The 27,352-nt window shown below is 37.2% G+C and overlaps 1 protein-coding gene across 1 annotated transcript; it reads left to right on the top strand.

The window, feature by feature from the left end:
• The first annotated feature begins 1,296 nt into the window (after positions 1-1,296).
• Positions 1,297-25,295, top strand: LOC139154221 (vomeronasal type-2 receptor 26-like). Its single transcript, XM_070728650.1, has 6 exons — positions 1,297-1,472; positions 2,188-2,479; positions 12,211-13,068; positions 17,626-17,853; positions 22,057-22,183; positions 24,391-25,295. The coding sequence occupies exons 1-6, from the start codon at positions 1,297-1,299 to the stop codon at positions 25,293-25,295; spliced, it is 2,586 nt and encodes an 861-aa protein (XP_070584751.1).
• The last annotated feature ends 2,057 nt before the right edge of the window (positions 25,296-27,352 follow it).

Here is a 27,352-nt window from a genome sequence, read left to right as displayed (position 1 = left end):
AGAAAATTTTAAATGTCATCGACATGGATATGAAATGGATATGATGATGAGGAGGTTGAAAGGAAAAGAAAAAATAGAAAATTATAAAGGTTGGGATAAGGTCTATGATTGGTTAAATAAAATATAATAATTAATAATTAATATTAGAAACAAGTAAGTAGTAAATAGTTATAAATGTGTAAATAGTTTCAATAGCAAATACTATAAAGAAATATAAGAATATGTATTTTCATATTAAAATGTATGTATAAATTGTATTCCAGAAACTTCTGATAAGAGTGGGGCGTCAAAAGCCCCTATATATATTGTATGTTTGTTGGTGTTTTGTTTTGTCTCAATAAAAAAGAGGCATGTTTTGCAAAGAAAATGTAACCATTGTTTATCTATATTCAACCGCCCTGAGTCGGTTGAGAAGGGCTGCATAGAAATTGAATTAATTAATTAAATTAATTAAATAAAATTATTATACTTCTGACATTGCTGAGCCTTAATATTACAACATTGAAATAGCATTAAATAATTTGTTTAAAATAATGTGAAATTTAATATAATAATAATAATGACAGACAATAATATATATTAACACTCTGATCTCCAGATTTTTCTGTAAAGTTAAACTGTATACACCAACATGTCCAATGTAATTTTTAATCATATGCTTCCCACAATACACAGAGTCCTTTTGAGTCCTATATTCTAACTCAAAAATTGAATACTGAAGAAAAAATAAAGTGCTAATTTTCTTTCTTAACTCTTTGCTACCTTCTTTTTTTTTAAATAATTTTTTGGTTATTTTTTGGTAATATTTCCAATGTAATTGCTAATGCAATTAGTTTTATTTCAGTGCTATCTCTTAATGCCAAAGGAATTCTTGTACCCAATCAGATAAGTATCTAACTATCACATTGTTCTCTGTGGGGGGAAAAAAATAGAGATATGGGTATTCCAATGGACATTTCTATTCATGATTTTGTTTTATCTATAGATTCTCAGTAAGGGATGCCTTCCCTACAATTATCCATTTAAACATAACTTCTGAATTCCCCATAGATCTCAAACAGGTGGAAGAACCACAAACTCAGAAAATTAATACAACCAAATAAAAAGATATGAGGAAACACAAGGTGATATTCTATAATTCAGTTAGAATTCTGAATTTTGACATTAGTGTTTCTATAGGAACTATATCTGAATTAATGAAATACAGTTCTGAGTGGGATGAATTGTCTCAAAGAAATAACTGCTTCATTCGGGATTGTGGTATTTGAAGCATTAATCATAGGGCTTTTACTCCAAATGGTGTCCATGATTCCTGACACTAAATGCAGCATGAATGAGCCTCTGCCTTTTCATTACCAGAACTACGAACCTGGAGATGTCAGCGTTGTTGGCATTTTGTCTAAGATCTACATATTCTATACAGTGATGGACTTCAGTGAAGCACCGTCTAGTAATCTTTTTGATGAAATCCTGTAATTTTATTTGAAACACAGAGACGTTTGTTCATTTGTAATCTTATTTCAGATAGTTTCCCCATAGGCTAATATAATGAGATAAAAAGATTATATATATTATGTATTTATTGAGTTGTGATTTCCATCACATTAACCTTTTGTGGATCTGAGAAAGACTTTCAAAGGTGGTGGGATGGAATAATACTGGTAATAAATTAAATGTTATGCAATGCCAACAAATGTTCAATACATTGGCCCAATTTTCATAGGGTTTTTAAAGACTGACACCTTTATCAACTATGTTATCTACATGTTTCCATATTTTTACTGCAATAATGGTAAGGATAAAATTAAATACTAAAGAGATGAAATAAAAAGTTTGAGTAAGCTGTGTTTTCATGGTAGGGAGCAGAAAATGGAAAAGAAAAATATTTTAATAAATCTCAAAAGTACTGTCCATATATTTGCTTCAGCATAGTTGATTTCAAATATTTCAGACTCCAAAGTCATTTTGTCTTGAAAATGGTATTACAAAATATTATATTGCAGAGGGGCAGAAATCATTATTTTCACCAATATATTTATAATATATTTAGAGCACTGAGCTTGTAAGAAAGTAGTGAGAAATATCCAACTGAAGTACATATTTTATGTACTTTAAAATATGTTTTCATAAACTCTATGAAATATCGTGTCTTGAACAGTGTGAAAGAATATATAATTTTCCTTTCAGAGTGATGACACCAATCTACCAACAATTCCTAGCTTTGCAATTTGCAGTCAAGGAGATAAATGAAAACCCCTACATTTTTCCCAACCACACCCTGGGCTTCCATATTTATAACAGTTATTTCACTGCAACATGGACTTATCGTGCCTCATTAGAATTGCTCTCTACCAAGGAAAAATTCATCCCTAACTACAGGTGTGATAGGAAGAAATGGCCAATAGCTGTCATTGGAGGACCAACGCCTGCAGTTGGAGCTCACATGAGCACCATCCTGTCCCTATACAAGATGCCACAGGTACAATGACTACATGGAAAACAAGCTCTTTTGAAGTTTCTTACATCTTTCTTCCAGTAGTAGATGCTTCTCATGGGTGGAAGGTGGGACGAGGGATAGGATAGGATAGAATAGAATAGAATAGAATAGAATAGTCGATTGTGATTGTGATTGGACACAAGAAATTTTTTTGGTGCATATGCTCTTAGTCAGTATAAAACAAAATATACATATTTCGGGGTAATTTTTTAATTTTTTTTCTATAAAAACTTCTTCAATACATTTAAAAATATTTTCATATTATAATAAAAACAGAATTGTATTAGTACATTCTTTATAATTAATCTCCCACCAAAATGTTATTAGTTCCAAATTAATTACTTTCAGTGTCAATCCAACGCCCCCAACCTTCACCTCTAATTTGGTCATCTTGATATCTAATTATCATCTAATTGAATTCAAGCTTAATTTGATTTAAAACTTATTAAAATAATATCCTTCTCCTTTAATTCTTCAGATATGCCATAGTGTCTACTCCTCCTTCTTATGTATTTTCCAAAACCCTTACAAGAAAAAACAATGTATCAACTACAAATAATAAAAAAGAGAAATTATAGTTTTAAAAAGGGAAAGGAAAAAGGAAAAAAAGGGAAAAAGAAAAAGCTAAATAAACAAAAAGAAAACCAAACCCCATTATTATACCAGTATTATAACAATATAAAAATTAACCAAACCATTATTTTAAATCTTCAATTAATTATCATCTTAACATTATAATCATATTTTGTTTCAAATCATAATCAATTATTATTATTCAAATATTTATCACTCTATTGTCCTTGTCTTTCCCAATAATTTCAAAAATCCAATAATCAAAATATATCTATTTCTATATAATTCTATAATTCAATAAAATTTAATAACTCAAAATATATCTTAAAAACAACACCTAATTAATCTAACTACATAATTTCATACTTAATGCATATTTAATAATTATCATCCCTCCTCAAAATGCTAGCTCTGCCAATCCTCTGGGCTTTTATTTTTTATCATTTTAAACCCATATATTTTATCCTTGCCTCCCTTTTTATCAAACTATAGAATATTTTTCATTTCCATTCTGACTCCTTTTTACTTTGCCATTTCCCAGTGTCAGATCATATCTATTCTTTATTTTCTTACAGCTTAAAATAGTGCTTAAATCATCAAGAATATGACCATTAACCCCATCAACCCCTCATTCAATCAAATCATTTTCCAAATAATTTCTAAAAAATACTATTTCATTAGTGTTGTGTCCTTTAATCAGTTCCTTTTGGGAATGCCCCTCTGGTGATACTTTTCTATTTCAATTTCTCTCTGTTGCTCATTCAATTCCAGTTGTTGAGGACTCTTTTCTTCTTCTCCTTCTATTTCACTACAGTTTTGCTGTGAACTTTAAGGATAAAAAAAGGTGTTTTCATTTCTGATTTCTTCTTTCCATTCTTGGATCTCTTTAAGTGTATCTTTGAACAAATCTCTTATCCAAATATCCAATTAACCTTCATAACATCCAGAAGCCAATATTTTCCAAAATAGTTTATATCCTTCTTTCCTTCTCACCCTTTCTGAATTCAGATAAAGTTCAAGCCCAAGATGTTCTCTATTTGTTTTCCAATTCCTCTTTATCACTTATAAAAGGAAAACAATCTGCCCAGCCTCATTGCATCAAGGACAAATTCAGTGAACAAGTCCAACCAAATATGCCTCAACTTCACCAGCAGATGTCATCAGTATGTAATCATGGCTACTTCTTTAATCCTGGCTTCTATAATCACTTTGAAACTTAAATTATACTGATTCTGAAAATCCAGTCTTGTAGTCCCAACTTCCACAGATAAAAACAATTTGTAAAGTTCTTGGGTTTTAAAATAAATTTTAAAAGTACATTTAAATGCCGAATAATATGTCCAAAAATAGTACAGCCACACAATGTTCCCTCTAATTTTTTTTTCGGGGGGTGGGTGGGAAAGTATAGTATCTGAGTGGCAGTCCCCTTGGGACTGGGCGACATAGAAGTATAAATAGATAGATAGATAGATAGATAGATAGATAGATAGATAGATAGATAGATAGATAGATAGATAGATAGATAGATCCCTTCTTTTTTATTGAAAGAAATTAATAATAAAACAAAACCAAAATCTATTACTATTAAAAGTAAAACAACCAGCAAAACCAAAAACATAACTATTAATAAAAACAGGTGAGGGCTGGGTTTTCTTTCTCTGTTATTATTTAAGTGCTTTTACCATATGCTTTAAATCAAGAGTCACTTTCTCTCTCTTTTCTGTCATTCTCTGCCTCAATCATTTTCTCATTTCTCTTTTTTCTCCCCTTTTTTCTATCATTTCTCTTTTCTTTCCACTCTTCTCTCTCTCTTGCTTTCTTCCTCTCTCTCACTCTCTCTCACTCTCTTCCTTCCTCTCCCCTCTCTCTCTCTTTCTTTCTTGCTGTCTCTCACTCTCTCTCTCTTCCTTCATATCTTTTCTCTCTTCCCCCTTGCTCTCTCTCTCTATTTTTCACTTTCTGTCTCCCTCTCTCCTTTCTATCTTTCTCTCTCTTTCTCTCTCTCTTGTTCTCTTTCTCTCTCTGGTTTTCTTTCTCTCTCTCTCTCTCTTGCTTTCTTCCTCTCTTTCTCTTTCTCTCTTGTTTTCTTTCTCTCTCTCTCTTGCTTTCTCTTTCTCTCACTCTCTCTCTCTTGCTTTCTCTCTCTCTCACACACACTTTCTCTCTCTTATTCTCTCTCTCTCTCTTGCTATATCTCTTTCTCCCCCCTCTTTCTCTCTCTCTCTCTCTCTCATTTTTTCTATCTCACTCTGTCTGTTGCTCTCTCTCTCTCTTTCTCTTGTTCTCTCTTTCTCTCTCTTTCTTTTTTCTCTGAGGAGGCCGGCGAAGGTTTTTCTTAGTTTGAATGTTCCGGGCGGGCTGGCAGGGGGATGGGGAGTGTGCATGCACGTGCGCCCGACATTCAAACTAACCTTTGCCAGCCTCTGCTGTGAGAAGAATGCCTGCCCCGCCTCTCCTGCAGCCCCTTTGCTGACAGCTGGGACGAAAGCGCTCTCAACGAAGGGACTGAGAGAGGGGCGGGGCGGGTGTTCCCAAAGCATTTGAAGTGGCTAGCAGCTGGATCAGGAGGATGAGAAACCGCAGCTGCCACCACCGCGGAAGGAGCCACACTCCAAGGCGGGAAGCAGAGGAGGAGAAAGAGGGGCGGATCGGGCGGGGGGCAGCAGTGAGAAGCCAGGGGCGCGAGAGGGCCAGAGGTGCTGGGGGCTGGCCGTGCACCTTAGAGGGTACAGTGCACCTGCAGCAATTTTTGTTTCCGCCCAACTTCCTAAACAAAGAGATTTTTTTAAATCCGAATCCCTTCTAGCAAAATTGTTCACCCTTTCCAACAGGGTTTTATTCTTCTCACCCTCCAGCACCCTCCAGTGTATGTTTCTTCTCCTTCCAGATGATTCCCAATGCTTCAAATCCTATCTACCCAGCATGTAGTTGCTGCAGCTAGGGCAACCAAGGTCATTTCACCCACTGCTGGTCAAGGTCACAGCTGTGCCTATCACAATGCATTCTAGCCTCTAAAATGACAGGAGACAAAACCCCCTTTATCACCCCCCTTCTGGGAGGTTCCCAGTCAATCTGACAGGAATCGGCACTTCCAAACAGCGGGGATTCAGCTCCCTCCCCCCCAAGCATGAAGGAGAAGCCATCTTGTTGTGGCACACATGCCGGGTCAGGTACAACACTTAATGTTTGACTCCTATGACTATCATTAAGTATTGTACCTCATTATTCTTAACATTAAATTACAACATTTAATGATTGTCATAGGGGTCAAATAACCAATAAGAAAACAATCAATATTAATAAAAATCTTAAGGATACAAGCAACAAGTTACAGTCATACAGTCATAAGTGGGAGGAAATGGGTGATAGGAATGACGAAAAAAATAGTAATAATAGAAGTGCAGATTGAATAGTTTGACAGTGTTGAGGGAATTATTTATTTAGTAGAGTGATGGCATTCAGGAAAGGGGCAGCATACAAATCCAATTAATAATAATAATAATAATAATAATTATTATTATTATTATTATTATTATTATTATTATTAAAAACTGTTCTTGTGTCTAGTTGTCTTGCTGTGTTCAGTGCTCTGTAGTGACATTTTGAGGGTAGGAGTTGAAACAGGATGCGAGGGGATGCGAGGGGCCAGTAAATATTTTCACAGACCTCTTTTTGACTCGTGCAGTATACAGATCCTCAATGGAAGGCAGATTGGTAGCAATTGTTTTTTCTGCAGTTCTGATTATCCTCTGAAGTCTGTGTCAGTCTTGTTGGGTTGCAGAACCAAACCAGACAGTTATAGAGCTGCAGATGACAGAATCAATTATTCCTCTGTAGAACTGAATCAGCAGCTCCTTAGGCAGTTTGAACTTCCTGGGTTGGCACAGAAAGAACATTCTTTGTTGTGCTTCTTTGAAGTTGTTTTTGATGTTAGGTGACCATTTTAGTTCTTCAGATAGGATAGAATCTAGAAATTTGAATGTCTCTACTGTTGGTACTGTGTTGTCTAGTGTTGTAAGAAGTAGTAGGATGGGAGGGTTTCTCCTATAGTCTATCACCATTTAGGGATTTAGGAAGCAAAAGGACCCACTGGATCCTACAAAGTCTTTAATTGTTTATTTTACCTGACCTAATTACTTATATAATATTCATTAGGTTTATTTGATATGCAAACTTTTTTTTATAATTGAGGTGCTTTAGTTTCTTATAGTCTGTCTTAATTGATATTCCTTTATTTTAATCTCTGTTTTCATTTCAGCGGTTATGATTGTTGTTATTTTGCTATTTTCTATTTTAATTAAAAGACAACAGTTGTTCTTTAAAAAGGAAGAAAAAGGAAAGGAAAACATGAAATGAGAAAGCAAAGAAAAATATGCTGTGTAAATTGAATTGTAGAGAAAGAAACCAGATAAAATAAAGAGGATATTCATTATACACATTGGACAGCATTGTCTCAGACCAGTGATGGCGAACCTATAGCATGAGTGCCACAGATGGCACACAGAGCCATATATACTAGCACATGAGTTGTTACTCTAGTTCAGCTCCAACATGCATATGTGTGCTGGCCAGCTGATTTTTTGGCTTGGCCAGAGGGTCTGGGAGAGCATTTTTGGCTTCCAGAGAGCCTCTGGGTTGATGGGGGAAGGCATTTTGGAGCCTGGGGAGGTGAAACATGAGGCTACTGGTCCCACCAGAAGTTGGGAAACAGGCCATTCCCAGCTTCCAGAGGGTCTTCGGGGGGAGCTGTTTTCGCCATCCCCAGGCATTGAATTATAGGTCTGGACACTCACATATGTGCGATAGCAAACACACATGCTCTTTTGGCACCCGAGGAAAAAAAGTTCACCATCATTGTCTTAGACCATGAACATATTAGTGGGGAATGTATTTATTTATTTTATTAGAGTTGAAAGGGACCCTGCAGGTCAGAAAGTCCAACCCCCTGCTCAAGCAGGAAATCCTACACCTCCCCAGCCAGATGGCAGTCCAATCTCCTCTTAAAAATGTCCAGAGTTGGGGCAACCTCCGCTGGCAGGCCATTCAATTGATTGATTGCTCTGACAATCAGGAAGTACTTCCTTATTTCCAGGTTGAATCTCTCTTTGGTCAGTTTCCATCTGTCATTCCTCGTCTGGCCCTGTGGTGCCCTGGAAAATAGGGTGACCCCCTCCTCTCTGTGCCAACCTCTCAATTACCTGTATACTGCTGTTATGTCCCTCTGGCCCTTCTTTTCATTAGACTATCAATATACAGTTCCAGCAACCTCTCTTCATATGTCTTGTTTCTAGTCCCCTAATCATTTTGGTTGCACTTTTCTGTACCCTTTCCAGAGTTTCTATGTCTCTTTTGAAGTGCAGTGACCAGATCTGGATGCAATACTACAGGTGTGGTCTGACCAGGGCATTATAGAGTGGTATTAACACCTCCCTAGTCTTGGAGTGTATCCCCCTGTTGATGCAGCTTAAGATTGTGTTGGCTTTTTTAGCTGCTGCTGCACATTGCTGGCTCATATTTAATTGGTTATTCACCTAGACTCCAAGATATCTTTCACAGTCACTACTGCTAAGTGAAATTCCTCATGGTCTGTATGCTTTTTTTTTAACCTAGGCAAAGGACTTTACTTTTCTTGACATTGAACATCATTTTGTTAGTTTGGGTCCACAGAGTTAATCAATCCAGGTCTTTCTGTATTTTGAGCCTACCCTCTAGCGTGTTGCCTACCCCCGCCAGCTTGGTATCATCTGCAAATTTGATTAGTTCCCCCTGTATTCCCTCATGAATACTGTATTCCCTCATTCACTAATGAAGATGTTGAAGAACACAGGGCCCAGGACTGAACCCTGTGGTACCCCACTGCCTACCTCCTTCCATGTGGATTTAGAGCCATTGAGGACAACTTGTTGGGTGTGGTTGGTCAGCTAACTGTTTATCCATCTACTTGCGTTATAATCTACACCATTTTTTCCTCATTTGTGTATTTGGAGATTGTGATCTACTTTATCAAAAGCTTTACTGAAGTCCAAGTATATTAGGTCTACTGCGTTGCATTGTTCTACTGATTTGGTTATGGTGTTGAAAAGTGATATGAAATTGGTTTGGCATGATTTGTGTCTGATAAACCCATGTTGGCTGTTGGTTATCATCTTGTTTGTTTCTAGGTAGTGGCAAAGCTGGTTTTTATTATTATTTTTTCCAGTATTTTTCGAGATATAGAAGTCAGACTGATTGGTCTGTAGTTGCCTGGGTCAGTCTTTTTTCCTTTTTTGTGAATGGTGACTACATCGCCACATTTCCAATCTTCAGTTGCTCTCCTGTATTCCAGAACAAGCTACGAACAGAGCCAATTGAGTCAGTTTGTTATTTCTTTTTTTAACCCTTGTATGCTGTTCGAAAAAAGTTCCTAGTGATATGTTCGGGTCACATACGACCCGGACAGAAAACACTTCATTTGAAGTGCTTATGTTTGGTCAATTTGAAAACTTTTTTCACTTGGAAAGTAGTCTGAACATTTCTGCACACAATGATATGAAAATTGAAATGAAAAAATTAATCCTTATTGGTTTATTTTGCACATAAATGTGCCGCCCCCCCCCGTTTTTGTGATTTTTTTTCAATTTATGGATAGTTTTGCTTGCAAAATGCATTCTATTTTACTAAAGTTGGTGTGGGATTGGTAGCTTGAACATTACTGCACACAATGATATGAAAATTGAACTGAAAAAATTAATCCTTATTGGTTTATTTTGCACATAAATGTGCCTCCCCCCGTTTTTGTGAAATAGTCTTTACTTTATGGATAGTTTTGCTAGCAGAATGCATTCTATTTTGCTAAAGTTGGTGTGGGATTTGTAGCTTGAACATTTCTGAACATAATGATATGAAAATTGAACTGGAAAAATTGATGCATATTGGTTTATTTTGCATATAAATTTATTTCAATTTATATAAAAATTATGCTGTTAATTTCAAACTTACATACTTTTTTTTAGTAAAATGGATTTCTTTCATAAAATTAGTTATCTGGCTACAATGTGGTTGATTTTCAAAAGGATATTCCAAATATTTATAGACAAATATGTATAAACAGTGACAATAATGGCACACAGCAAGGCCGGGGGGGGTGGCCCTTTTGTGGCAAAAATAAACCAATAAGAACCATTTTTTTCAGTTCATTTATATTTTTCTCATGTTCAGAAATGTTCAATTTAGTATATCAAACCTTTTGGGGGAAAATTCCTTAGGGATTTGTAGCCTTAAAAAATATAAATTGACACGAAATTCAGAAAGGATGGGGGGAGGGGCTTTTTGATCAAAATAAAAATATAAGTCTCAATTTTTCCAGTTCAATTTTCATATCATTATGTTCATAAATGTTCAAACTAGTTTTCCAGTTGAAAAAGTTTTCAAAAAGATTAAATTCAAGTACCTAAAAAAAATATTTTTGGTCCTGTCATATACGAACAGAAACAGATTTTAAGTTATGATTTTTTTTTGCCCAGAAAACAATTAGCCACCACCCCAAAAATATTTTTTGATGACCAGCATTGTTAAATTGAGTAAATGAATGCCTAAGATTTTAAAGAATATTTCGGATTTGGAGCATAAAAAAATAAAAAGTGAAAATGATTGCAAGCAGCCGAGGGGGGGGGGAGGCCTTATTTCTGATGTTAAAAAACCAGTAAGAATCATTTTTTTCAGTTCCTTTATATTTTTCTTATATTCAGAAATGTTCAAGCTACCAATCCCACACCAACTCCAGTAAAATAGAATGGATTTTGCAAGCAAAACTATCCATAAATTGAAAAAAAATCACAAAAACGGGGGGGGCGGCACATTTATGTGCAAAATAAACCAATAAGGATTAATTTTTTCATTTCAATTTTCATATCATTGTGTGCAGAAATGTTCAGACTACTTTCCAAGTGAAAAAAGTTTTCAAATTGACCAAACATAAGCACTTCAAATGAAGTGTTTTCGGTCCGGGTCGTATGTGACCCGAACATAACATTAGGAACTTTTTTTGCTCAGCAAAAACTAAGCCCCCCACCCCCCCAAAAAAATTCTCATAGAGAGAACCCCTGAAATGATGAAAAGTCATGAAATTTCAAGTTTCAGATATGCAGGGAAAATTTTTTACAGGGACTCAAACTTGGCTTCGGGTCACATACGACCCGAACAGAACAGCAGGGTTAAATAAAAAAAAATATTTTTCCTCCACAATACATACATACATACATACATACATACATACATACATACATACATATATTTACAGCAACACGAAGCTTAAAACTTCAGCCTGATGATGGTGAATGTGATTTCACCGAAACGTCGCATAGACATGCAAAATATTACACAGGGCAAAACCCGAACTCAGAACAATCTACATACCTACTTTCCTACTTCCCTCTTCTCCCCTCTTTCCTTCCTTCTCCACTTCCTTTCTTCCTCTTAACATTTCCCTGAGTGTATCTATTTAAAATCCATCGTATAGTTAACAAACAGGTAACTCATATCTCTAACCTTATTTAATCAGTACTTCTCTTAAACTCATTCCCCCCGTAGTATCCAGTAACAATACATAATAAGTACTTATACAATTGTTAATTATTTTTTCATCTATTCCTGTGAGTTTTTTTAATTTAATTCTATCATTTCTAAATTAACATTTAGAATATCTTTTATTATAGCTTGATTGCAATTGCATTCTCATATATCAATCCATATAAATTTCTTCAATTCTTGGGCAGATTTCAATGCCACTTTATCTGTCAGAATATCTTTATATCAGGCAATATATCCACAATCAAATCTATTTGGGTACATTAGTACTTCTATTGTTGACAACCAGCATGGTATTTACAAATAGCATTATTCTTTTATCATTTCCCACACACTGTACAAAGAGTTCCTTAAACAGTGACTCTGGAAATAGTTGAGTATTTTACTTCTTCCATACCATAAAAATATGTGCCATCCTACAAATTAGATAATTTATTGCAGCTCAGCTACTTTCTTTAATATTTTCTAAATTGACATATAAACTATGGCTAGAAGGGAAGTTTGAAATCACAATTAATTTTTTATTTTTAATTCCTGAGTTTTCCCCCATCCCACTTTTTCATCTATTTCTGCAGTTCATCTATGGCTCAACTCCAGAGGTGAATGAAAAAACACAGGGGGTTCCATACCAACTGATGTTCCCAAATGTACATCATCAATACAATGGAATTCTCCAATTGATGCTCCACTTCCAGTGGACTTGGGTAGGCATGGTCTACACAAATTGTGAGAATGGTGAAAAGTTTGTGCAAAATGTAGTTCCCATGTTATCCCTGAGTGGCATTTGTTTTGCTTTTATTGAAACTTTGCCAGCAATTACTTATTCGAATAATATTTTGGCTTCTGTGGAAGCTGGAATTGAAACTTTGAAAGTTATTATGAGAAGCTCTGCTAATATAGTGTTAATCCACGCTGAAGTTGGAATGATTATTTTGAGAATGATTCCCACCCTATCCCAAGTGGAAGATATAGCATTGCTGGCCAAGGTTAAAGTGTGGGTTCTGACAGCTCAGATGCATTTCACATCACTTCCCTTTCAAAGGAATGATGACATAGACTTCCTCCATGGTGCTCTCTCCTTTGAAATTCACTCCCAGGAGGTGCTGGGATTCCGGGAATTTCTTCAGTTGAGAAAGCCTAACATGAAAAAAGAAGATGCCATTATCAAGCTCTTCTGGAGAAAAGCATTTGAATGTTCATTCCCCAACTCCATGATGGAGGAGAAAGATGCAGTCATATGCACTGGTGAAGAAAAACTGGGAAATCTTCCTTCAGCTGTATTTGAAATGGATATGACTAGCCCCAGCTACAGTGTCTACAATGCAGTCTGGGCAGTGGCTCATGCTTTGCAAGTCTTCCAGGCATCCATATTCAGACACAGAGCACGAGATCATGAAGCCAAACTGAACGTTTTGAAACAAAACCTATGGAAGGTAAACTTCTAACCAAGTAAATTGTAAATAACAATAACAATAACAATAACAATAACAATAACAATAACAATAACAACAACAACAACGATAATGATAATAATATTCAAAGACTATTTGACAAAAAAGTACTGGCTTAGTACAAGAAAGATCGAGGAAGTTCTGGAAATTGTAAAACAGCCAGGAAAATTGGGTGATATGAAGCTAGGATCACCCAGTACAGGCAGAATCAAACATTTCAATCCAACCAGAGACAGTTCTACCAGAACCTGCATCAGCAAACAGATAAGAAAATTGAAAAGCCAGAGGTGAAAATAACAACAAAGTTCTGGAAAGATCTCTGGAAGGACGAAAAGGACTATAACAGGACTGCTGGGTGGATAAAGGAGTTTGAGAAGGAATTCTCAGGGAGCAATATGCAGATAACTGGAGATAACACCCGAAATGATTGCAGAAAGATTGAAGAGGGTACAGAACTGGACATCCCCTGGCATTGATCAGGTGCATGGTTTTTGGTTGAAATACCTGACCAGCCTGCATGAAAAAATGGCCAAATTGTTCAACAAAATGCTGCAGACAGGAAATATTAGTGAATGGCTTACAACTGGCAGCACCTATTTAATACAGAAAGATGCAGCGAAAATAGACATACCAGGAAACTACAGGCCAATAACATATTTGCCGACCATGCTCAAACTGCTGACAGGTATCATACCGAGAAGAAAATGACATCATGCCAGTGGAGCAAAAGGGCAATAAAAGATGAAGTAGAGGTACGCTGCAGGACTCAGCTCGAAAGCGGCGAGACCGAGCGCCAGCGAACGGTTTGTCCGCGCTCGGTCTCGCCGCTTTCGAGCTGAGTCCTGAAGCGAATTCGCTGCAGGACTCAGCTCGAAAGCGGCGAGACCGAGCGCCAGCGAACGGCTTGTCCGCCGCCTGCCTGCCCGCTAGCGAGGAGCCGAAGATTGGGGGCGGCGCGGCTGTTTTAAAACGTCGCCGCCGGCATGGGGGGCTTGCCAGCACCCCCATGCTAGGAAGCCCCCCATGCCGGCGGCGACGTTTTAAAACAGCCGTGCCGCCCCCAATCTTCGGCTCCTCGCTAGCACTGCGGGAGTAAAAACACCATCTGCACATGCGCAGATGGTGTTTTTACTTCCGCAGCGCTACTTCGCGAAAACCCGCTCGTTGCGGGGGGGCCTGGAACGGAACCCTCGCAACAAGCGGGGGATCACTGTATATGTATATGTATATGTATATGTATATGTATATGTATATGTATATGTATATGTATATGTATATGTATATGTATATGTATATGTATATGTATATGTATATGTATATGTATATGTATATGTATATGTATATGTATATGTATATGTATATGTATATGTATATGTATATGTATATGTATATGTATATGTATATGTATATGTATATGTATATGTATATGTATATAGTTTATTTATTTATTTTGGACTTCTATGCCACCCAGTCCCAAAGGGACTGCTGCTCAGACACTATACTTTTCCGCCCACACCGAAAAAAAAATAGAGGGGACATTGCTTGGGCATCTTGCAACTGGATAATATCAAGCATGGCCATGGGCAAACCGTGATCAGCAAAGAGTACATCCAGAGGACCAGAAAAAATTTGAAGAACAAACTGAATGGTGGCAACATTATCAAGGCTATAAATATCTGGGCCATACCTGTCATTAGATACATAGCTGGCATAGTGAACTGGCAGAGCTGAACAGCCTGGGCAGGAAAACCAGAAAATTAATGATGATCCATCATGCACTACACCCCTTCAGTGACGTTGACAGCGTGTATTTACCAAGGAAAATAGGCGGCAGAAGATTTTTGCAAATGAAGCAGACAGTGGAAGAAGAGAAGCATGCATTAGCTGACTATGTGAAGGAGAGCAAAGAGTCAGCATTGATGGAGGTCAACAGTAGGAAGCTTCTCAAGGTGAAGCAAACTAAGGACCAGTACAGAAGGACTGTGGTTCAATGTCGTATGGACAGTTGGCAGAACAAAACATTGCATGGCCAGTTCTTGGAGAAAATTGAAGGCAAAGTGGATAAGGAAAAGACCTGGTCCTGGCTTACAAGTGGAACACTCAAAAAGGAGACAGAAGGACTAATACTGGCGGCACAAGAACAGGCCATTAGAACAAATGCTGTCAAAGCCAGAATTGAAAAATCAGCAGACGATCCAAAGTGCAGACTCTGTAAAGAAACAGATGAAACAATCGATCACATACTCAGCTGCTGCAAAAAGATCGCACAGACTGATTACAAGCATAGACATGATGCTGTGGCACAGATAATCCACTGGAACTTGTGCCAGAACTACCATTTACCAGTGGCAAAGAACTGGTGGGATCATAAGCCCAAAAAAGTGGTCAAAAACTACTGTGGCCTGTTCTTGTGCTGCCAGTATTATTCCTTCTGTCTCCTTTTTGAGTGTTCCACTTGTATTATTATTATTATTATTATTATTATTATTATTATTATTATTATTATTATTATTATTATTATTGTTATTCTGACTTCTATGCCCCCGAAGGACTCAGGGTGACATACAACAATGATAAAAATACAATAAAATAAGTACAAAGATAAACGAAATCAAACATTTCTAAATTAAATCATTGTAAAACGAAACTCCATAAATGACATAGGGCTGACCATATTTACAGATAAATGAATAGAACCTCAATTGGAGAGGATCATTCTCCTACATTTTTCAATTAAAATAATTAAAATTAAATTAGATAAGTACACCACACTTCCATCATGTGATGCATGTCATACTTTCCATTACTAACATGCCACATTTCCTAGAAATTACTAATTTTCAATTTTTTTGAAGTGATATCTTTTTTTAAAGAAAGTGAATAGAATAAGCACCACCTAATACTAGAATGAAATTGGAATATATATTTATTATTAACTTAACTCAAAAAAGGGATTGGACAGGAATCCCTAGGAAAAGCCCATTTGCTCTATTGGTTAAAGCATTAGGCTAGAAAATAGAAGAAAATGAATTCTAGTCTTCTTTAGAAATGAAAGCCAGATGGGTGACTCGGTCACACTCACTCAGTCCAGTTCATCTCACGGGGTTATTGTCAGTAAAGGAGGAGAAGAAAAGAGTCTGTCCTTCTGCTTGAATTATTCATAAAATTAATGAAGGTGAGATAAAAATAAGAAAACAAAAATAGGTGTTTCATACTGACTGGGAACTTGAAAAATTTCTTATATTTTAATAGAAATAGGCTTTGGGCTTATATACTGCCACAAAGCACTTGACAACACTTTCTTGTTTACAACGTAGAAAAAATATTTACATATTGTCCTCATTTTACTGTCCTTGGAAAGATGGAAGGCTGAGTCAATCTTGAGCTCTACAAGGATCAAACTTCAGACTAAGCCTGCAATATTGCACTTTAACCACTGAACCACCAGGGGTTCTTGCAATTTTTTTCTTTGATTTATCATGTGCCATTTTTGTGAGCCGCCACAGCACACGATATCACTATGCTGGATTTTGTATTTCATCACCAGTCGGGCACTTCCCAAGCACCTAGGACTACGTGATGTAGCGGCGAATTATGTTTACCGATCCCAGTAAAGTGGCCTTTTGCTTTATTTGCATCATTATCATTATCATTATCATTATCATTATCATTATCATTATCATTATCATTATCATTATCATTATCATTATCATTATCATTATCATTATCATTATCATTATCATTATCATTATCATTATCATTATCATTATCATTATCATTATCATTATCATTATCATTATCATTATCATTATCATTATCATTATCATTAGGACTTCTATGCCGCCCAATCCCGAAGGACTCAGAGTGGCTTACAACAATGATAAAAATACAATAAAATAGATACAAAGATAAAAGAAGTCAAACATTTCTAAACTAAATCTTTGTAAAGCGAAACCCCATAAATGACAGAGGGCTGACATATTTACAGATAAATAAATAAAACCTCAATTGGGGAGGATCATTGGAGAGTGGCGGCATACAATTCTAATAAAATAATAATAATAATAATAATAATGATGATGATGATGATGATGATGATGATGATGATGATGTAACTGAGTATAAACCCTGCTGCTGGATTTCTCTTTCTTTCAACTTTATCTAATATTGGAAACTCATCTATGGAGCTATGTCTTCAAATAATGTACAATAATTTGTATTTGTATATCATCCTCCACAAAAAGAAATGTTATTGTTAATGTTATCATTAATTATTTTCAATGTGATTAAAACTAATTATGTTAAAGGTTTCCTGAAATAAAATGGAAATTGGAGTTGTTTTTTTTAGTTTTCATTCAATTTTTCTTCTACATTTCTTTTACAAATGTAGATCTTTTATTAATTTGTGCTGCTTCTTAAGTTTTATCCTGTTAAGAAGTGATAATTGTTCAACAGAAGTCAATGAGGAGGGAACATTTTTTATATATACTGAAATCTTTACTACACTCCTTTGTATTTTTCTTCTTTTAAATTTTTTAGTTCAATCAGTTTGTAAGGAGTGTGTCTTTCAATAACAGTGCAGGGGAAAAAGTTTCCTTCAACCAGAACGGAGAGTTAGAGGTTGGATTTGATATTATGAACTGGATCGTATTTCCAAATCAGTCTTTTCTGAGAGTCAGAATTGGAGGGGTCAACGGCATGGATTCTCCAAAAATAATGTTTTCTTCTCCCAAAGAAGCTATTGTGTGGCCTACGAGATTTAATCAGGTATGGTTCATTTAGAGTTTAGTTTATTTATTTTATGCTGCAATTTCACTGAGGCTTCCCTCGCTGGGAAACCCCACCTCTGGACTTCTGTTGCCAGCCAAAGTGCCCGTTTTTGCGCTGGTAGGATTTCCCTGCTGGGATTCCCCTGCAGCATCGCAAAATCCAGAGGTGGGGTTTCCCATGGAGAGGAGCCTCGGGAGAATCCCACCAGCGTGAAAATGGGCGCTTCGGCTGGCAAAAGGGGTGAACTTTGGGCTTGCCCATATTAATCACTTTTCTATTGATTCCTATGGGAAACATTGTTTTGTCTTACAAACCTTTTACCTTACGAACCTCATCCTGGAACCAATTAAGTTTGTAAGATAAGGTATCACTGTACACAGAAGCTGAATCTCACAAAAGAATTCTTACTTTTGGCAATTTCTTTGCTTCCATGCATGTAGTAGCCCTACCCTGGAGGGGTGTGATTGGAAGACATCTCCATTTGGGATGGTGTATTGCTTGGAACATGTGATGGACATGTGGGTGCTGGGTTAGGGACTTGGATATTATATATATGTGTGTGTGTCTGTGTGCGTATGTATATGTAGGAGGAAGGAATATAGATAGATAGATAGATAGATAGATAGATAGATAGATAGATAGATGGATGGATGGATGGATGGATGGATGGATGGATGGATGGATGGATGGATGGATGGATGGATGGATGGATGGATAGATATAGATATATAGATATAGATATAGATATAGATATAGATTCCTTCCTCCTACTTTTTTTGCCAGGATCTACCAACTTTAGTTTCCAACTTTCATCCAAATTAATTGTGATAGCTTATCTTTTAGACATATTCTTCATCTCTATACCTCCTAATTTATGCCTAATCCTCCCTCTCCTCAATTTATAACTTTACTTACCATTCATTTTTAAAAATTCTATCATTTCTAAATGCCCTAAACTTCTAATTTCTATACCTAGTTAATATCTCCCTTCCAACTTTATTGCTCAATTTTTCACTTTAACTAATTTTCTAAATTTAAAGAAATTCTAATCTTATCACCGCATTTCCATCCATTGGTCAATAACATTCTTGGATCCCTATAACACAAAATCCAATTTATAGATTACATAATCTTATATATTGACCTTTAAAAACAATGACTGTACAGATCTTATATCATTCCACCAGTATCACTAATCATCTGGGTACTTGAGAAGGAAGGCATATAGCGGCAGCGTTAATACAGCGAAGTGCCTAATATTTACTCTTTTGCTTTGGGAAGAATTTTTAATGGTTGAAGAAAAAAAAGAAGAGGAGTTCAGATTTGGGACAATCTGATGGATATTTGGTTGAGCGTTTTTGGCTTGGGTCGAAATGATTTCCCTGGGTATTCAAGGAGGAAATGATGTGCGAGCTCTGAATAGGATTCCCCATCTTGGATTCGAGGAGTGATCATATAGAAGAAAGTATGGTGACAAGATTGTGAATATCGCTACGACACAGAGGAGCTCAGCAGAGATACAAGAATTTCTTATTCTTATTCTTTTATTCTTTTATTTTTAAATATAGTTTCTTTTTTGGTAATTTTCTAATTTGGCTAATTGGGCGTTATTATGAGTTGCTACTTGTTTGTTTATTGGTTCTTCCCCCTTGAGTCAGTTATCGGAAGCTTCCTGATGTTTATTTTAATGGTTTCTTATTAATGGGTGATTACTATTTAAAAAGATTTTTTAAATATACATGAAAATTTACATAGAAGAGATATGAAGAAAGTTGAAACTTTATAGCCTAATCATCTTAAGATATTAAAAATATAGAACAGCCTAAAGGACGATTTAGCTACTAGCATTATTGCAATATGTAAAGAATTGAGCAGCTATTTTTTATCTAGATGTTAAAAGTTAAGGAGGTAGCATTGGCTTTTGGCATACCATGAGATGTAAAATTGACCGATTGTAAAGCAACTTGGTGTTATTGGTATTTTTTGATTGTACTGTGAATGGAGAGAAAAAAAAAATTCTTGGAAAAAAATAATTATGCTGATGAATTATACAAACTACTGAACTAATATTGTTCACAATTAAATATAGAACAATAATTCTAAAGAATCAATGATATTCCCCCATCATTCATCCATTCACTCTTAATCTCTCAAACATTCCAATCTGTGTGAATGTTTTCCTTCCATCCGTTTCTCTTAACTTTTTCTTTTTTCTTTTCCTTTTGTACAAATAACTTACTTTTTCCAAATTCCTTTTCTTCCATTTAAATATATAATTTGTGTAGGCCTACTCTCAATTCTTCTAGTCTCTTCCCTCTACTACCTGTTGTGAGTACTCCTTGTCTAAATCTGGTCATGTTGGATTCTGAGGAGGATGAGTCAGGCCCTTCTGGATCCTCTGGGCCAATGGGGTTGCCTGATGCAGAGAGTGAGAGTGAGGGGGAAAGTGACCTGAGGAACCACTAGAGAGGGCTGATACAACAATGGGGGAATGGTCCCAGTTGGAGGAGGAAGACATTTGAGTGGACAACCCCTTGTTAAATGCTCATTATATGAGATTCTTTAGAAGGCAAGAAGACTTGCATAGAAAAAAGAAATAAGCTTACAGCGTTATCTTCTTTGAGGTGTGGTGTCACTTCCAGGCAGTATAAAAGCAAAGGATTTTGGGTAACTGGGTGTGGCGTTTCCACACCGTTCATGGAAGAGGTGTTAGAATGGGGAGTGTGTGCCTGAGAAAGGCTTCCTGCTTCACTAAAATACATTATCTGCTGGATGATGTTTGTCCGAGACTCTGGTGAGCTGTTTCTTTGTCATGAATGATAAATAGGCTCTGTTATCTAAGGAATGCCATTAGGCTGAGTTGGCACTTTTCCCAGACGTGGTTTATGCTTCCCTACTGCGAGAGAGATTATTCCCTTTTCCTTGCCATTCAAACTCCTTTTCACTGTGTGCTGCTGATGCCAATAAAGAATGTGATTTTTAATATGAAATAAGGGACTTTTGAATTGGTGGGTCCACTCCAAGAGGCCTTGCACAGAAGACTATCCCTCTCATTTTTAAATTGCTTCCTCTGATAACAATACTCCCCTCTTGTTTTCTTCTTATCACTGTAAATCCCAGTAATCATCAAAGTGGTTTTTTTAAAAATTTTCAGATCCCCTTTCATACTTCTTGTCATTATTAAATCCCAGTGTAACCATCAAACTGTTTTTGTATTCAGTTAAAAATATGAAAGAATATGGAAGTGGTGACTTGTGGTGCAGAAAACATTTCGGTTCTGATTTGCTGAAGTTATCTAGTGTCACAGAGGGTGGGTAAAATTATTACTGTCCCTTATTTATAGAATGTTCATATTTTTACTAAGGAGAAATAGCATTTACACAGATATGCCACATTACAGTGCTTTAGAGCCCACTTTAAGCAGTTTACAGAGTCAGCATATTGCCCCCCTAAAATAGGGATCCTCATTTTACCCACCTCAGAATGGTTGAGTCAATCTGGTGAGATTTGAACTGACAAACTATAGGCAGCCAGCAGGCAACAGAAGTAGCATGCAGTACTTCACTCTAACTAATGTGCCACCATGGCTCATAAATCAGTACTTGGAAATGGTCTGTCCATGTTAACTTAATTTAATTTATTCAATTTAGTAGCCACCCTTTTCCTGACAGACTCAGAGCACCATACAACAATAAAACAATATAGAATAATGAAAAATCCCCAATATTAAAAGACATTCATTCATATACCATTCATCACTATGGCCGAAGCAGAGTGTGGTTGCTCAACAACATTTAATGAATGATGGAAGCTTTATGTGCATGCTCTTAATTTAGAACCGGAAGGTCTGTGAATTTTCACCCAATCACATGGTAGAAATTTCCTTAGTGGGTCTACAGCCGAGTGCTTGCAATGCCTGAGTCCTCGTTATCTTTTCTTGGTTTAGTTCTAGTGAGTGATAAATCCTTTTCTGCTGGCCTGAGCAAATGAAGGGAATTTAATTTTAGGACAGAAATATCTGATTTGATTATGCAAAAGAGGGAGGGTACTTAGGCATGAACCTGATCTTGTTGCTGAGGCCCTGGGAGGGATCTTCCATTTCTGGGTTGCCTCAAGAAAGTTTCACAAATAATATGCAAATAAATAATAGAAGTACAATCTTGTCCAATGAAGAGCATTTTCTCCTTTCTTAATGAACAGGTCCAGCCACTTTCTCTATGTAATAACAAGTGCCGCTCAGGATACAGGAAAAAAAGGATAGAATCAAAGCCATTTTGCTGCTATGATTGTCTTCGATGTCCTCATGGAAAGGTTGCTAGTCAGGAAGGTAAGAGATTTTGCATAGAAAGCAAAAAGATGTACTGACATCTATATTGAAAGGCATACCTTTTTATTGTCCAAAAATAGATGATGATCATGTTGCTTTAATTCATCTCAGAATATTACAGTATTAAATAAGAACCAGACATATAATCCCTGTTGGATTTTCTGAATTTCCTTTGCTTGGTACATAGGTTTCACCAAGTTAGGAAACATCATCAATGCATGTTGGAGTTGTAAACCCAGAGGTGGGTTCCTCCCAGTTCAGACTGGTATGCCCGAACTACAGTGATCCCCCGTTTATTGCGTCCCCAACCATTGCGAACAGGGTACTTCGCTATTTTTCAACCCGGAAGTCAAAATACCATCTACGCATGCGTGCCCGGTTTTTCTATGGGCACGCATGCGTAGATGGCAACCGGGAGATCAGCTGCTGGGCGGCTTCCCTGGGTCTTCCCCCTCTTGCTGGCGTCAGCGAGGAGTTTCCCCACCGCCCACGCAAACTCCTCGCTGCCGCCCGCCCTTCGCCTGCCCACGCCGGTCATTCTCGCCGCTTTCGAGCTGAGTCCTGAAGCGAATTCGCTCCAGGACTCAGCTCGAAAGCGCCGAGAGCCAGCGTGGACAAGCCGTTCGCTGGCGCTGGCTATCGGCGCTTTTGAGCTGAGTCCGGAAGCGAATTCGCTCCCGGACTCAGCTCGAAAGCGCCGAGAGCCAGCGTGGACAAGCCGTTCGTTGGCGCTGGCTATCGGCGCTTTTGAGCTGAGTCCGGAAGCGAATTCGCTCCCGGACTCAGCTCGAAAGCGCCGAGAGCCAGCGTGGACAAGCCGTTCGTTGGCGCTGGCTATCGGCGCTTTTGAGCTGAGTCCGGAAGCGAATTCGCTCCCGGACTCAGCTCGAAAGCGACGAGAGCCAGCGCCCCCCAGGCCCCCAACCCGGGTTTGGGGGGCTGCTAGGAAGCCCCCCATGCCGGCGGCAAACAGCCGCGCCGCCCCCAATCTTTGGCTCCTCGCTAGCGCTGTGGGAGTAAAAACACCATCTGCACATGCGCAGATGGTGTTTTTACTTCCGCAGCGCTACTTCGCGAAAACCCGCTCGTTGCGGGGGGTCCTGGAACGGAACCCTCGCAACGAGCGGGGGATCACTGTAGTAGCAAACGGTGATGCCAGAACAATGTCATAGAATTGGATTGGTCAGTACCAGGCCATGGTGCTACTATATGTTTTAATTTTTTTAAAAAAAATTGTCACTATTTTGTTTTTGGCTCTTTTGGGGGAATTTGTTTTTAGTTTTTTCTTTATTGCGCATGAGCAAAGCATGTGCATGCCCATGAGGCATGGCCTGGTGGCATAGAGGAAGTGAACCAACAGTGAGATAAGTTTGAACCCACTGCTGTGAAACCAAATACAAATTTCATCTCCCATGGAGTGATAATGTTAGTCACACTGGTAATGAAATGTCTGCAGGAACAGAGGAAAGAACTCAACCATAAAAACAACTGGAATAGTGAAATGGTACATAGTAGCAATGAATCAAGCCCTTTATCCATTCAGTGATAGTAACTGAATTGAAACAGAATTCAAAACCCTGGATAGATAGACCAGAAACATAGTAGCAATTAATTATGACCTTTACCCATTTGGTGATAGCAACTGACTCTATTTACCAGGAAAGTTATGTAGGTCCATATGTTGCTATTTGATTGTTATTAATGACATTATTTGTGGTTATTTTATTTGTGGAATTACTGGATATACAATTTTGTTTTCTCAACTGTTTTAGAAATAGGTTTATAAAATTGGTTATACAAATTAAAATAGAGGCAGAGATCTATTTCCAAACTCCTAAATGTTAAAGTGAATCTTAATGCTGTCAGTATTATTTTACGAGTTCCAATTCCAATTGCAAATACCATAAATTCCCAAATCATGGGTATATCTTGACTGTTTTTTTAATATACAAGAAGCAAATAGAATAATTTTGTTTCTTTTGTTTTTGTTCTAAGTAAAATTTTGAGTTACCGAGGAATTGCATATATTTGAAATGTGTCCTGAATTATTAATCATTTCTGGTGATAGACCATTTATGCAAATGATAGAAAGATATTTCGTTCTCCAATTCTAACAAATCATCATTTGATGATTGTTACATTCACGTTTGATTGGTGAAAATAATTTCAGAACCATCCTATATTTAAACTAATCATTTCTTTTCTAGATATGGATGTCTGTTTTCATTGTTCAGAAGATCAGTACCCAAACAATAGCCAAGATCAGTGTCTCCAAAAAATGTTAACATTCCTCATGTATGAAGAGCCTTTGGGGACCATGTTAGCCAGTTCTGCTATTTTCTGTTCTTTCATTACAGCTATAATATTCTGGATTTTTATTAAACATCAGGATACTCCTCTAGTTAAAGCCAATAATCGGAACTTGACCTACTTTCTCCTGGTTGCTCTCTTGTTATCTTTTCTTTGTGCTTTGTTATTTATTGGCCAACCATCCAAGATGACATGTATCCTTCGGCAAACTGCTTTTGGAGTTGTCTTCTCAGTGGCCATATCTTGTATCTTAGCCAAAACTATCATTGTGGTTCTGGCTTTTATGGCCACCAAGCCTGGGACCAAGATCACCAAGTGGGTGGGGAAAAAACTTGCCATGGCTGTAGTATTTGACTGCTCCTTTGTTCAGGGGATTATATGCACTGTATGGCTGATAATGTCTCCCCCATTCCCTGATACTAACATGAGTTCAATGGTAGAAGAAATAGTCCTGGAATGCAATGAAGGATCCAACTACATGTTCTACTGTGTCTTGGGCTACATGGGCTTCCTTGCCTTTATTAGTTTCACACTAGCATTCCTAGCCAGGAAATTGCCTGATGCTTTTAATGAAGCCAAGTTCATCACTTTCAGCATGTTGGTTTTCTGCAGTGTCTGGTTGTCCTTTGTTCCAACATACCTGAGCACAAAAGGAAAATATATGGTTGCTGTGGAGATTTTCTCTATCATAGCCTCCAGTGTTGGGATACTGATTTGCATCTTTTTCCCCAAGTGTTTTATCATTATCTGGAGATCTGATCTAAACAAGAAACAAAAGCTAAGCATAAAAAAATTCACATAAGAATGTAAAGCTGGATGATTCATAATCCTTCTGCATTAATAAACAGAGCTTTAGCCATGTATTTGATATATTTGTTTGTGTGTGTCAGTATGTTTCTATCTGTTATGAAAGTATAAGAGTCACAGCTCTTAGTGCTGCTACCACCCCTGGGGCCATTTTGGCTTTTACTTTTCACATGCTCTATCATTCCTCCTTCAGGTTCTGATATTTCTCCAGCTTCTCATATCCCTTCTTCCTGATGTTGTGTCTTTGTGCCACTACATCTATCACTTCCTCTGTCTCCTCCTCCTTATCTTTCCCCATGATCTCTAGTTCACTAATCAACTGAAATCTGCCTTTCTATCTGGTTCGGGAAATTCAACTGTATTTTATCTCTATTATTCTCCACAACCTTCTCTGGAACCTCCTTTATGAGATTATGAAGTCTTTGGGAGAGATTGGTCCAAACGTTGTACAGATGTTCCTGTACATAGCATTAGCTACTTAGTTGTGCTGTTCAGTTTATGCTGCCCTGCCTGTATATTACATCTGCTACTGTGTATTGGACTATCTCTGAAGTCTTTGAACAGTCTATACCTTGGGTCCTGTCTAGTGTAATAGATCCTGCTCATATTGAACTGGTGCTCAGTGACTGTTCTTGTGCTGCTATGCCCCATTCCTGTCCAGATCCTTCTAGTCACTGGTAGGATTTCCTAGTGTCAGCCACCTCAACCCTTTGTCAATTATACATCACATGCAGGGTTTTTTCTTGCCATTTCACTTTCTCTGCTTGATCTCCCTCCCATGTCTGCTGCTGTCTCTGGCATACAATGGCTTTGACTGTATATATATATATATATATGTCATATAGCTGTTCAACTCATAGAGGTGATTCTCGTGGCTTACAAAATTAAAATAATAACTTCACAAAGAACCTCGGGTGCCCAAAAGACATTGATTCAACTTGGCTATAAAAACAGCAGTACCCATCCATTCCTTGACTCATATGTCTTGGGAAATAGCAAGGTCTTCCAAGTTCAAGACATTGTACCACCTATCCTCAACTCAATGTGAGATCCATCCCTAATTTTAAAATGTACTCTAAAAAATACCATCACTAAGATGAGATGTCAGAGCTTTACTACATGTGACAATCCAGGAGCAATAACAGAAAATAGAAGTTTGTAATAAATAGTGGTTTTTATCTATAAAATAATATATAGTGATTTTTATCTATAAAGTAATATATACTTAAAATAATATATATATTAGGTCCCACAGAGTTGGCCTTTTCTGGGTCCCATTGACTAAACAATGTTGTCTGGTGGGTCCTATGGGAAGAGCCTTCTTTGTGGCAGCCCTGGCTCTCTGGAATCAACTCCCCTGGAGATTCGAATTGCCCCCACCCTCCTCGCCTTCTGCAAGATGTTGAAGACCCATTCATGTCACCAGGCATGGGGGAATTAATGCCCCCTTCTGACTATTAAGACTTGAGTGTGGTGTGATTGTGTAGCATTGATTATTTTTATTTTTTATTTTTTTAATAGTTTATTGATTTTTAGATAATGAGGGAGGGAAGGAAGGAAGGGGGAGATACAAAGGAGAGGTAGTAACATAATAACAAATAATAATCATAGTAACAGCAAATCTCAATATACTCGGTTAAGGTATATCATAATACGATTTGTATGTATTTAATTGTATTTTATGGTGTTTACAAAAAAAGAGAAAAGAAGTAAGTAGAGAAGGGGAGAATGTACAGCAGATAGCTGGCGTGAAAAGAGGTTGGGTTTGGGAAGGGGATGCCTGCAATATAGCAGGCATTTTTGAAGTTAATGACCATTCATTTTGGTTGTATGGTTGGTGTGTATGTTAAAAGAAAGGAGTTAAGTATACAAAGAGCTATAAATGTTTAGTATTTAGCTGTAGGTATATACAAAATAATATTTCAGATGATTTCTTTTTACAAATTATGTATGGGTAATCGAGTTGAATTATACGTTGTTTGTAATTGATCTTTTTCCTTTGTTGTTGTCTGTTGTCTGGTGGAGCGTTTAGAAGACTTGAGACATTTCTTT

This window comes from Erythrolamprus reginae, chromosome Z, assembly GCF_031021105.1.
Source record: "Erythrolamprus reginae isolate rEryReg1 chromosome Z, rEryReg1.hap1, whole genome shotgun sequence".
NCBI classification, from domain to species: Eukaryota; Metazoa; Chordata; class Lepidosauria; order Squamata; family Dipsadidae; genus Erythrolamprus; species Erythrolamprus reginae.
This window is presented reverse-complemented; position numbering and strand designations above follow the sequence as displayed.